The sequence below is a fragment of the Aythya marila genome, assembly GCF_965140915.1.
Source record: "Aythya marila genome assembly, chromosome: 14".
Lineage (NCBI taxonomy): Eukaryota > Metazoa > Chordata > Aves > Anseriformes > Anatidae > Aythya > Aythya marila.
In genome coordinates this window covers 615,744-628,360 of record NC_139055.1, presented here as the reverse complement: position 1 = coordinate 628,360, position 12,617 = coordinate 615,744, and the positions used below count along the sequence as shown (strand labels likewise).

Here is a 12,617-nt window from a genome sequence, read left to right as displayed (position 1 = left end):
CAATAGCAGGGGAACTGAAATCTGGTAACAAGAGTGAACTTCATTCACATACTCTTTGTTCATGTGCTAAGCCATCTCTGAGATTTTTAAATAACACTAAATCTTTTCCCATGAGTGTTATTTCTCCTTTGGAGGATCTGAAGCCTAATCATTGCTTGTGTTTGAGCTCTCTAATTTGACCATTTGCCTGCCTAATCCAACTGAAACTGTCACATTGGTTTCATGCTCTTCTGAACTGCAGCAGGGCCATGCTGCTCACCGTTACTTGCCTCGCTTTGGAAAACACAATGCGAAGGGAGTGCTAGGTGACTGTGCAGGGTGTGCCAGGGCTGGGGACAGCAGGGGTGTGTCCCTAAGTGGCACTGGGCAGGGGAAGCTGGTGGGTTGCCAGGGCTGCCTGGTTCCTACCACCTTCATTTAGCTAGCCCCAGTCTAAATCCAGTTTCTTGGAAGGCAGGTTCATGTGCAAAGGCTATGTTGGGAGTTTTCAATATATGAAGCAATATAGCCAGGAAATCTTAGAATCATAGAATATCCCGAGTTGGAAGGGACCCATAAGGATCATCAAGTCCAACTCCTGGCACTGCACAGGTCTACACAAAAGTTTAGACCATGTGACTAAGTGCACAGACCAATCGCTTCTTAAATTCAGACAGGCTTGGTGCAGTGACTACATCCCTGGGGAGCCTGTTCCAGTGTGCAACCACTCGCTCGGTGAAGGACCTCTTCCTGGTGTCCAGCCAGAACTTCCCCTGCCTCAGCTTAACACCGCTCCCACGGGTCTTATCACTGGTGATTACAGAGAATAGGTCACCTGTCTTTCCTCTCCCCTTCAGGAGGAAGTTGTAGGCCGTGATGAGGTCCCCCCTCAGCCTCCTCTTCTCCAGGCTGCACAGGCCCAGTGCCCTCAGCCACTCCTCATACGTCTTCCCCTCTAGGCCCTTCACCATCTTCTTTGCCCTCCTCTGGACGCTCTCCAGCAGTTCAATGTCCTTTTTGTACTGTGGTGCCCAGAACTGCACACAGTACTTGAGGTGAGCGGGACAATCACCTTCCTCAACCAACTAGCGATGCCGTGCTTGATGCACCCCAGGATACGGTTGGCCCCCCTGGCTGCCAGGGCACACAGCTGGCTCATATTCAACTTGCTGTCAACCACAACCCCCAGTTTCCTCTCTGCAGGGCTGCTTTCCAGAGTCTCGTCGCCCAGTCTCTACGTACAGACAGGGTTGCCCGGTCCCAGGTGCAGGACCTGGCACTTGCTTTTGTTAAACTTCATGCAGTTGGTGATCGCCCAGCTCTCCAATCTGTCCAGGTCTCCCTGCAAGGCCTTTCCACCCTCAGCCAAGTCTACATCTCCTCCAAGTTTGGTGTTGTCGGCAAATTTACTCAAAACACCTTATAGTCCTTCACCCAAATCATTTACATTGAAGAGGACTGGCCCTAAAATGGAGCCTTGAGGGACCCCACTAGTGACCAACCGCCAGCCAGATGTGGCCCCACTTACCGCAACCCTTTGAGCCCTGCCCATCAGCCAATTGCTCACCCATTGTATGATGTTTTTCATAAGTTGTATGCTGGACATTTTGTCCAGTAGGATCCTATGGGAAACCATGTCAAAAGCTTTGCTGAAGTCCAAAAAGATCACATCAGCTGTTTCAGATTGTTTCAAATTCTTCAGTTTTGTACAATTCTGGCTTCTATGTTTTGGCTGCTTTGGGGAAATCAAGGTTGTCGCATTAAGGGGTGTAGCTGATTAACTGTTACGGGCCCGGTCAGATTCAGGGGACTGAACCAGTCGGACATTCACCATCAACGCATTAACGGCCTGGGGGTCCGTTCAGACATTCACCAAAAACGCATTAACCGCCTGGGGGTCTGGTTAGATTCAGAACACTGAACTATCACGGATAACCACCCTCACCCTCGTTGCACTCAATGAGAGTTATCACAATGCAATCAAGTATGGTTTATTACAGCAACAGATAATCAGGTTCTTTTGGATTGCCGGCGATAGTGACTGTCTGCAAAAGCAAGTTAGTATGCATAAAATACACAGGTGTTATAGGTGTTGTAGGTGTTATACATGTTACAGGTGTTATAGATGTTTATAGATGTTACAGATGTTACAGAGGTTATAGGTGTTACAGATGTTACAGGTGTTTACAGGTGTCACAGGTGTGCAGCCTAGAAATAAACGCGTTAAAAGGATAAAAGACTCTATAGAGATTTATAAGCAAGTATTCAGATCTCACCCAAAGGCGTCCCAATGCGGGGGGAAGAGAGGCTCAGCCCGTCGACTGATCCCAGGAGTCAGGAGGTCCTAAGGATGTTGTCCTCGGGATGGTATCTCCCCTGACGGTGGTATCTTCCCTAACATCCCCTTTCTCTTGGGCCAACTTATATTATTTTCTATCTTTTAGGTGGAGCTTGAGTGGCTCTAGTCAAGCATATCTTAGTTATGATTGGTGTAAAGTTTTCCCGTCTCCGTTTAAAGTAATAGGCTCCGAGGAATTCAGAGCGCATGCTCAGTGAGGGGTGGTCGCACCTTGGAGGCGGGTAGCTTTTGGGATGGAGGTGTGTTTTGGTATTATAATGATATTATAATGAGCAAAAAGTACACTAGGGTACAGCATTTGTCAAAACATGACAGGTCTTTGGCTTAGGGTGGCAAAAAGTGCAGCTTTGTGCACAAGAACAATCGAGGTCCCATCTGATTACAGAGCCTAGCCGTGGTGTCTCCACTCCACTCTACGCTCCGTGCTGTTCCTAAGAGCTAGCACACCAAGTTTCCCCAGCGCGATAGCATCTAAGGTTGGGAGCCTAGGGAACGCTCAGATAAAGCAGTTATGCCCTACCCTGAAAGCCTCTTCAATGCTGTACCTTTTCCTTAAAAATGTGAATGTTAGTTTTATTTTCCTAGTTACTTCAGGCATTTACACCACAAAGGTTTAAGCAGAGTTTGTTCGCAGTCAAGAGTTGCTCTGTTGTTACTAGTTTAAGTGGAACTTGACTTTTTCTTTCTTTCAGAAGCACTTCTGTTCCTTAGCTGTGAGAGTTGTAAGTCCTTCTTGTGGCACAGGTTCACAACCTCTTCTTGAGCTGCTATGATCAGCAAAGAACAGCTGATGCAAATAAATACCCTTGCTTCAGAGCTCTAGGTAAACTTGGTGGGAATTAATCACTTCCTTTCCTTTTGTTGGTACTTAAGTAAATTGATTCTGGGAGGTCACAAAGATTATAATAGAGTTTATTTAGATGTCTAGAAGGGTGATTTGTTGTACCATGCCAAATACATTCATGCCACAGAGTGTTTTTCCAATCTCTTTTAAAAGAGATTGAAGCAGTATCTTGGAAAGGTGGTACTTTATCTGTTGCATTGTTTCAAGTCCCATGTATATCTCCAAATACCCCATGTACAATGTGGAAAATTGTCGGAAGCAGACGTAAATATACTAGCCTTGAGAAATTCTGGTTTGCAGCTTCCAGGTGGTCAACGGGTGTATGATCTTTTCCCTATCTCTATTTGGTTTCCTTCCTGGGCAGCCTGTTAGTTGCAATGTCAAGCCCTAGAGGATAAAGAAAAGGTTTGCACTGGTCTGGCTGGTTGCTTACCTTTCCTCAGGATGCAGCCCAGATTCCTTCTGTCTGTATGTGACAGATTTCCCTCTACACACCGAAGTCCAGTCTGTCACCTCTCTTTTGGTCTCTGGCAGGAAGAGCTGGATGCTGTCACTGTAGATAAGATGGCTGAGTGATCCTGCTCTGTTCATCTTTTTACCACAAAGAAAACTCCAGCTGGGGCTTTTAGCTTTACTTTGTTAATGTGTGGCCTCTTCTGAATGAATAATGAAATCCATTTACAGCCCACTTAACAAACAGTGATATTTGCATTTGGATATCAAAGCAAGATGTTTGCTGCAGTACAAAGACAGCTTTGTAAACATTAAATCTGATAGGGAAGGAAAATGACAGGAAACACTGATGTGATTGCGTGATTTCTGTCCCCTGCTTCCTCCAAGTGTTTTCCATTCGTGTAGTTTCAGGGAAATAATTAAAACTGAAGGATTTTTCCTAGGTTAGCTCTGACTTCATCCTTTGTCAACAATAGATTTCCTGGGTGGGATATACCTGTTAGATTTGTATGCCTATAGAGTGTATAATATAATAGTGCAATAGTCATCGGGGTCTTCTCTTGTAGCCAGTGAAGAGAGAGAAATTCCGGGAGATGATTTTGCTGGCCAAAGGCAGGTATTGATTAGTCACCTGCTAATTGGAAAGTGGGTCTGAAATGACTTGTGCCACTACAGACAAGTCCCTGAGCTGCTTTGTGGTTATTTTTGCCGTAGCAAGAAGGGGTAGCAGCTCTTCTGTGGGCTGCTAAGCACCTGAGAAATGTCATTTAAATACAGTGCATAAGATACATGAAGAAAGCAGAAAGCAGGCTTGAGATACATGGGCCCTACAGAGAGAAGCACAGAACACCGTCTCAGAGATGGACAGTATGATGATTCTTGCTTGTTTCAGTTATTTTAGGAAAAAGAAACACAAAAGCAGTGTTTGGGTTATTAAAAGAAAAGGTTTTTGAAACCATGTTTTTGTTTGAGAAAAACTGTAAGGAGTTGATGGAGATGAGAATCATCTCTAGCTGCTAGACTGTTTAGTGCCTTAAAAACAGCTGCAGACTCATGCCCTTGCCCCAGATTTCTGCTAATTTGCTAATTCAAGCAATTCAAGCTTAATCCCTTGTCAGGGGAGAACAAGACATTTGTATATACACTCTGTGTGGACACATGCATGTGCACTGCATGTTTGGTCTGAGGGCATGACGTGTGTGAATGGACAGGTAAGCATTGTTCGCGACAAGGGGTAAAGAGACATTTCAGTGTTGGGAGCTGCCTAGCTGAGCTGTGGATGCTGACCTTGGTTTAGCCAGTCCAACTGTATCAAATGCTTCCATAATATAGGAGATATATCCTATAAAGGAGATATTATTAATATAATAAATAAATAAAGGTGAGGCAGGAAGATGAAACTGGTTAGAAAAGCAGCACAAGAAGTGCTTAATGGTTTTTGCAGGTATCCTCCTAAAACCTTGCTTCACCCCAGAAGAAAACCATTGGCTGGGAGCTTCCAGTTAATATGACTTGTTCTGAAGTGCTTCATTTAAAGACCCAAAGTGAAGCCCATCTTTCAGGGATAGGATAGGCCATTCTGAAGAAGAGCTACTTGAGAAAAGGAAAGGTTTATGGTAAGGAAGGTGCTTTGCCGAACACTTCAGAACAGTCATTTGCAAGAAAATTTTCAGGGTTGTGACACAAATGGGCTATGCCAGGTCTGTGGCTGAACTGGAGGTCTGTGGACAAGAGTCTGAAGGTAGCAATGAGAGAGCGTAATGACAGCCCTGCTGTGGCAGCTGCTGTTTGTTTATGGAGGGATGAAGCAGGCATCATCTTTTAGGGCTCATTATATGAGGGCCCCACTTTGCCGTGAAAACCAGCAGCAACATTTTCCTTCAGCTTTTTAAAAATAAGACCATGTAGTTCATAAAGTACCTCCTGAATTAATAGCTGGTTTTTGGTTACTGACAGTACTGTTATCACAATAATCCTTTCAACTCTCCATAAGGTTTTCTGTTTTTTACAGATAGAGGGCTGCCCTTGAATGGGGTTGGATTTTGAGATTAGAGAGATGCAGATGACTGCAGATACGGTTTGACAGCCTTTTCAGACGCTCATTTTGTCAAGAGCCCTGTTTGATGTGTGGGATTCAACTCTCAGAAATATGAAAAGTATTCATTACTGAGGCTGCTGGGTAGGGTTTTAGCTCTGATACTCTGCCTGATGATTGCCTGGCTGAAACACAGATGGAGGTAGATGAAGGTAGATAGAGGTCTTCATTTGGGGCCTCCCTAATCTTAACTTGGAAGAAATCTTCAAGGAAGTTGACTATGCTGCTTATCCAGCAAGCAAATAATTTTTTCTCATGTTGTTCCAGAGGATCGAGAAGCCTCCTATACAGCATCTTTAAGAGAGCACAGACTTTGGTACTACAGCTGTTGTGTAAGGAACTACAGCTTGCATTGCAACCCATTCCAATGCAGTCTAGGAAAAATATTTAGGTTTTCTTTAGTGTGTGTGTGTGTGTTTAATGACTGATTTCAAGAACTTTAGAAGGCAAAATTTGTTTAAAAATGACTGAATTCTGTAAAGTGACAGGAAAAACAAACAAACAAAACAACAACAACAAAAACCTATGCTAAAATTTAAGCTTTTCTGCTAAATCTTTGAAATCCTTTAAGTAATAAGCATGTATTTTACAGGAAGTCCAATAGCGTAGGCAATTTCAGTTCAGTTTAACTGGAAGTAGTAGAATGCAGATCCATTAAATTTTTAATTGGGTAAATTCTAGTTAAATTATACCTGCTTTTTTGTTATTATGAGAAAAAAAAAATCCAATGATAAGGTAAACCTTCAAAAGATGCTGAATAAATATGTGATTATTTTGGATTCAGAAAGATTTAAGCTATAAAAAAATGAAGGAACTAAAAGCTTTTGTATATTTTTGAGTTCATATTAGTAGAAAAAAACACATCAGATGTATTGCCTTTTGTCTTGGTCATACTCAGAAATGGCTCAGGAAATCTAATGCAGAGGAAAAGATTGGATCCTAAACTACTGAAGGATTTACAGTTGACAGCTACAGGATGAAAATGCTCTCCTTGGCTTTACCATTTGCAAAGATGGGTGAGGAAAACTCAGAATGACTCAGAGTCTGCCGTATGTGGGCTGCCTGCTCTAAGAAACTGTCATTTCATTGGCATTGTTACGTATATTTCATCAGTGCTAGAAGCAAAATGGACATGACTTGGACCCAGTTAGTTCTGTTGCACATTATTGAGACAGACACCAAATACCTTTTTGTTCTTCCTTATCTTTGCTGAGCAGAGCCATTTTTGAGTGTATTTGATTGTAAAAGCCACAATCCTTCAGTCATACTATCTCTAGATTGAAAACTGTTAGTAATACCTAAATTGAGTGGTATTTTGAGATGCTCAAAGGCATTTAATTACAACTAATACACTATTACTGATTATTCACAAGGTTCTTGATCCCAGCGTAGGGAACATTAGGAGAACATAAGAGAGGGTAAAATAAAAGCCATTTTGAAGTGTACTGAAGTCAAAGGCAAATTGAGTATCATTTAGCCCTCTCAGGTCTGACTCACATTCAAGTTTTCAGGGGCTACCTCACGCAGTCCTGGTGTACATGCTCCTTCAAGTGTCCTTTGTTTTAGCAGAGACCTGTGGAAGACCTCAGTTTCAGAGAGAGGCTGAGACTCTCTGGAGTCATGCATTCATACTGCACAAAGTAAGCTTGACCCTAATAATGGTTTTCATTGCTCATGTGAATCTGGGTTGATCATGCTCATTCTGTAAGCTAGACCAGCATCATAGTGACTCTTGAGCCTGGGACTCCTTCAAGTGAGTAAGCATGTTAGGCCAAGGTGTGGGCTCCTATGGTTGCAAGCAAATTGTCTTAAGTATTATTGGTTATGATTATAATAATCATAACCAGTAATAAGCTTGTTAATATGACAGTACCTCTGTAAACAGTGGTTGCATGTACGCTGCTATCTGCTCTGACTCTGAACTTGTGCAAAGAAGAGAACACCAGGAGGGTTTCAGTGTGCTGAATTTATGCTTTCTGCTCAAGCTGCGAGTGCACACTGTCTCTTCTTGAAGCATATATTTGTATATTTACAATTGGGGGGGATTTCAGCATTCAAAACAAGCTGAATGTAGAAAACGTAGATTGGAGCCAGGTATTATGTGGGTGAGAAGTGAGTAAGGGCTTCCCACACATCTCTGCAAATACCCCTCGGCTCCAACACTGTCAGTTCCTGTTTCCACTATGAGCCCCTTCTCTTCTGCACTAATACACCGCAGCTGGAGTGTAGGCACAAAGGCAGTGTGCCGCAGTGTAACGCAAATGGAAGTCATTGCCTTCATTTTAAAGCTGCATTGGTAAATGTTTTAATTTCTTTTTGTACTTAGACAGGCATTGGATCCTGCAGTAGGAGCAGGACACAGAGTAGATCTCTGAACCATGCATAAATGGTTCTGAGAATATATTGAAACATTTTTCTAATTGTTCGTCTGAGGTGGTTTCTCCTTTTTTTCTAATCATTGCCCTCTTCAAGTCTAAAAATTGAAAATACATTCACTATTGAAAGAACTGTGAAGGATGGATGTAGAAGGGACATTTCCCCATAAGGATTCATCTCTGCATGGTGTTTATGAGCATGCCCTGCTAGTACACTTGGGCTGCAGCCGTATCTCCACACATCTCACTAAGCAGCACAGCTGCTGACTGCCTCAAGCACTGACATTTACAGAGCGTCTGTCATCCAGCTATTGCTTCACATCCCTACAGACAGTCTTGATCATCGGCTAATTAAAGTGTATGCCCTCTTCTGTGAAGCTTCTGTTTTGTGAGCACAGCCTCCATCCGTTGGTGACATGTTTATTATGCTTCAGAATTTCACTTTGCAGCATGACTGTGACTTTGTTTCTCTCCAACTAAACCAAGTAGCAGAGCCATGGAAAGCCACCCTGTAGCAAGGCTGCCTCACTTTGTGGTGTGCACCCTGGCACTATAGGGCCCACTTAAAGTCAGACAGCCCACAGTTTTACTCTTGGACCAGGATTGCAATCTGCCTCGGGAAGTAATCAACCTGTTCCTCTGCTTCCCTCTTCCAGCACAAGTAACCTCAGTGAATCTTTGGATTTGCTTGTCAGGGCACACGTGCTGATAACAAATGTCATGCAAAATCTCAGAACTGCTTCCTTTGGAGCTTAGAAAAATAGAGAAATATGGCAATACAGCTGTGTTGACAGAACAGCCTTCTGAAGACAGTTTAGCAAAGGCCCAGCCAGCCAATTTCTTATTAGCTAGCTGTTCTGCTAGCACTTTGGCAAGGAAAAGTGTAATCACTTGTAATCCAAGAAAGCAGCTACAGTAGGCAGCGTGCTTAACACTTCTGATGCTAGCTGCATTTGAAAGAATATAAAATGTTCCTAGTCTAGAAATGTGGTGGTGTGGTAATTTGCTGATGAGTACAACTATGTATGGAAATAAAATACGTAGTTAGTAGAATGAATCTGTGAGAGATGGTGGGAGAGAGAAGGAAAAGATGAGTGAAGAAAGGAAGATCCCTTTTCAGTCAAATTCACTGGAAGACTCAGAAAAACAGAGCCACACAAAATAATATCAACATTTCCATTTGCAAATGCCTGTCCTGAGAGTCTTACCCACAGCTGTGAAATCTCATGGTGTAAGAGTGGTAAGGTGAGGTGGGCACAGCCCAGGCCAAGGAGAAATGGTTCAGGAGCAGTCTAAGCAAGAGTGTGAAGAGAAGGAGGGCAGGTGCAAGAGGCAGGATTGTTCTGGCAGATGAACATTAGGAACTGGTATTATAACCCAAGGGCTCTTCAGTGTTTTCAAAGGAATGTGGCCAGGTTCTCCCTTGCTGTTTTAGTAGTTTGTATTGCAAGATGAGTGTAAAGTATTACCTGATAACATCTTATGTTTTGAGTGGGGGGAAAAAAAAAAAAAACAACAAGAAATGAGCATGAGCTAGAGTTCACTGCAATCTGTAGAGAAGACCTTTTTATTTTTAGAACCAGCCAATGCATTACACATCATTCAGCACAGGCAGAGGCTCTGAAACCACTAGCCAGAATGGCCAATAGGAAAATGAACTTGGAGGCTGCAGGAGCAAGTACCTCTAGCATAGGAAGGACATAAAGTACTGGGTCTTTCCATGAGACAGCCTCTTAGCCTCTTTTCTGTAGAAATACTGCTGTTAATGTTGATGGACAAAGTCATTTCTGGGCTCACAGGAGCATTGCTGAGATCATTGACTTATTAAGCAGGAGCTGCTGTGTGGCTCATGACAGGTTTACTGAGTCCAACCAGCTGTTAGCCAGAGGTGTAACAGAACATGGACAGTGGTGTTTGGTACTTTATTCAAATATGGTGTTAAGAATGGAATTTTTATTTATTTATTTTAAGTTAGAGCTGTTGACCATTCTGGCTAGTGAGCTACTGCTCCCGTTGACAGAGCCTTCTAAACATTGCCCATGAATAAAACTTAGTGTTGAGAAGTTAATTTTAAATTAAGAAGAATATATTACTAAAGCACACTAAAATATAGGAGAGAACAACGCTTCAGGGACAATAGAAACAAAGGCCACCATTGCTATTTCATCCCCATGCAGTTGATTTCATATAGCTCAGAGAAACCTCCCACAAATAATTTGATGCCTTTTAATGGGGACAGAGAAAAGCTGCTCTAGGATTAAGAAATTTGGCATTTGGGGTGAAGCTAAGACAACCTGTTCTGCAGTGTTGCATACCCAAATCCAGACAGAGCTTGTGTGAACAGTTCCACCAAGGTGCAGACCGTAGTGCTGAAGCTGCCTTGGAAGCATTTTTTTCCAAAACTTTTAAGAATGCCTTACTTATTCACCCACCGGTGTTTTAGTGTTAACAATAGGGTTGAACTGACACAGTTCTTTTGGAAACACAGCCCGGTGAAAACGGGTCACTGCAGAACTGTTCCTAACGATGACCCTGGAAGTGGCACCTACTGGTTCTCAGCATCTCTTTTCTAATAACTTCTCCTTTCCCTATCAACATGGCCACAAACATCCATAGTCTTTTTCTAAGAGCCTGAGATTTTCTATGTTAGCAAGTGTCTGGCTTCCTCTAACCAGGGCTTTTCTGCCCACTGTTCTTCTGAATCCCAAAGGAAAATGATGTGAAAGTATTGGTGACAATTTAGTGTGGAAAAAGTATTTCAAAGAAGTCTGACACCATGGCAGAGCAGCCAGTTATTCTCATCATGCACATTTTTTTTTCCTACTGAGCAACATTTGTGTTCAAGGAAGGATTTGTTTGTTTACAGTAAATACCTGTCACATAGCAACAGAAACATTACTAAATAATATATATAATGTTAAGCTCCCAGGTCTAGAAGCTTTTAATGAACAAAACCCACGCATTCCTGATAAAATAAATAAATAAATAAATAATGTCACCTTTTCTTTTTACATTAAAAATGTCTGTACATGACTGCACAATATAACAAAGTACAATATTATCTTCTAGGCTCAGGGTGGCATCTCTGGGTTAGATCTTCAACTAAATAAGATAGAGGCATGTAGTCTTGATCCTGCATATTTCCCACTGCATAAAATTCATTTTTCCAAAGTTGTGAAGTCTGCAGCCTTGCCTAGTATTTATATGCAAAAGTGGAAGTAGCTCACAAGGAACATAGCAACATTTTCATGCAGGAAGCAGCTTTGGGACTGAGATTTTAGCAAACAGATGTGCATATGGTGATATTTAAAAGTTTTGAAACTTCTTGCCTCATCTGGAAGAGAACAGAAACAAACAGAAAAATAAAGATGGAAAACATGAGTAGGAGTCTGTCTTCCTGACACAGCTAGAAAAGTTTCTTGGATGGTGTATTTTTCAGGATGGCACTTAGTGATCTATCACAGACTGTCTCTGTCTCTTGATCAACCTTTCTTCTTGGTAAGAATGCCCAAAGTTTGCTCAGGTGAGGGCAGCGCTGGCAGCTTGTTGGAGTTGGGGGGTCACTTCCAAACCATGGGCCTCTGAATAGCAGAGGGTGGCCTCTGCCTTCCAGCAAATGGGACCTGCTGTTAGCTGTGAAATGTCTCTGTAGGTCCCACTGCAGCTTGTCAGGCACTATGTACACCCTGTGAATCTCCCACCAGGTAACATGACCAGGAAGCACAGTTAAAGCATTTACAAAGAAGGCTCTGCAGGGCAGGGTGAATCAGCAGCTCCCTTTCACCAGTAACGATAATCGAAAGGGAAATACTTCCTCCTGTTTGGGCGAAGAAAATGCAGTGCTGTTTTTTTTATCCAGACAACATTCGGTCGCAGGCAGGCAGATAAAGCAAGTGATGTCTCACATAAGGTTGGGGCTTCAGGCCAGAGCTCTTTCAGATCTTGCTGTCTGAGGACAGAGAGGTGGCTCATAGAGACCGCTCCTGGAAAGGAGTACCAGGAGTCCCTGTACCAGGTGGTTGGTATTGGTGGTGTTTCTTCACACCAACAGAAATATTCTCCCACCTGGAGTAAGGCCATGCCACAGTCATGTAGTCCCACCAGCCTTGTGGATGCAGAGATCCCTTTTGCTCAGTTGCCTTCCCTTGTCCCCATGGATCTACGTGCTTGTGGCTGGGAGTTCGTACAAAGGCAGTGCAGGAGGTGACATTGCAGATGAATAGGGTTTCATAAAGTCCTGCTGCCTGGGAATCCCTTGGGTACGCTAAAAGGAACCTGTTCCTCCAGCTGGGCCATTCCTCTTCTAGGTCTGTGACTAGAAACAGGACTCTTGGGATTCTGGGTCATTGTGGATGGGAAGCTTCTCCTGTTCCTGATGATGTCCATTATGTAAAACAGTGTACCTGGGAAGATAAAGATTTCTCAGTGCTAGTTAGAAGGACAGGCTTACATAAAATGAGTTCTTGAAAACCTAGAATCATGTCTTACAATATCTTCCAAATATCCAGATAC

The 12,617-nt window shown here is 42.9% G+C and overlaps 1 protein-coding gene across 1 annotated transcript in view; it reads right to left on the bottom strand.

Annotated features, from left to right (window-relative positions):
• Window positions 1–12,133: 12,133 nt before the first annotated feature.
• The window catches only part of HTR4 (5-hydroxytryptamine receptor 4), a 127,264-nt gene continuing 126,780 nt past the window's right edge, over window positions 12,134–12,617 (bottom strand). Inside the window, exon 7 of the mRNA XM_082771254.1 lies at window positions 12,134–12,508. Within this exon, the coding sequence (XP_082627380.1) occupies window positions 12,421–12,508 (88 nt within the window). The 3' untranslated portion in view covers window positions 12,134–12,420. The remainder of the gene's footprint in view (window positions 12,509–12,617) is intronic.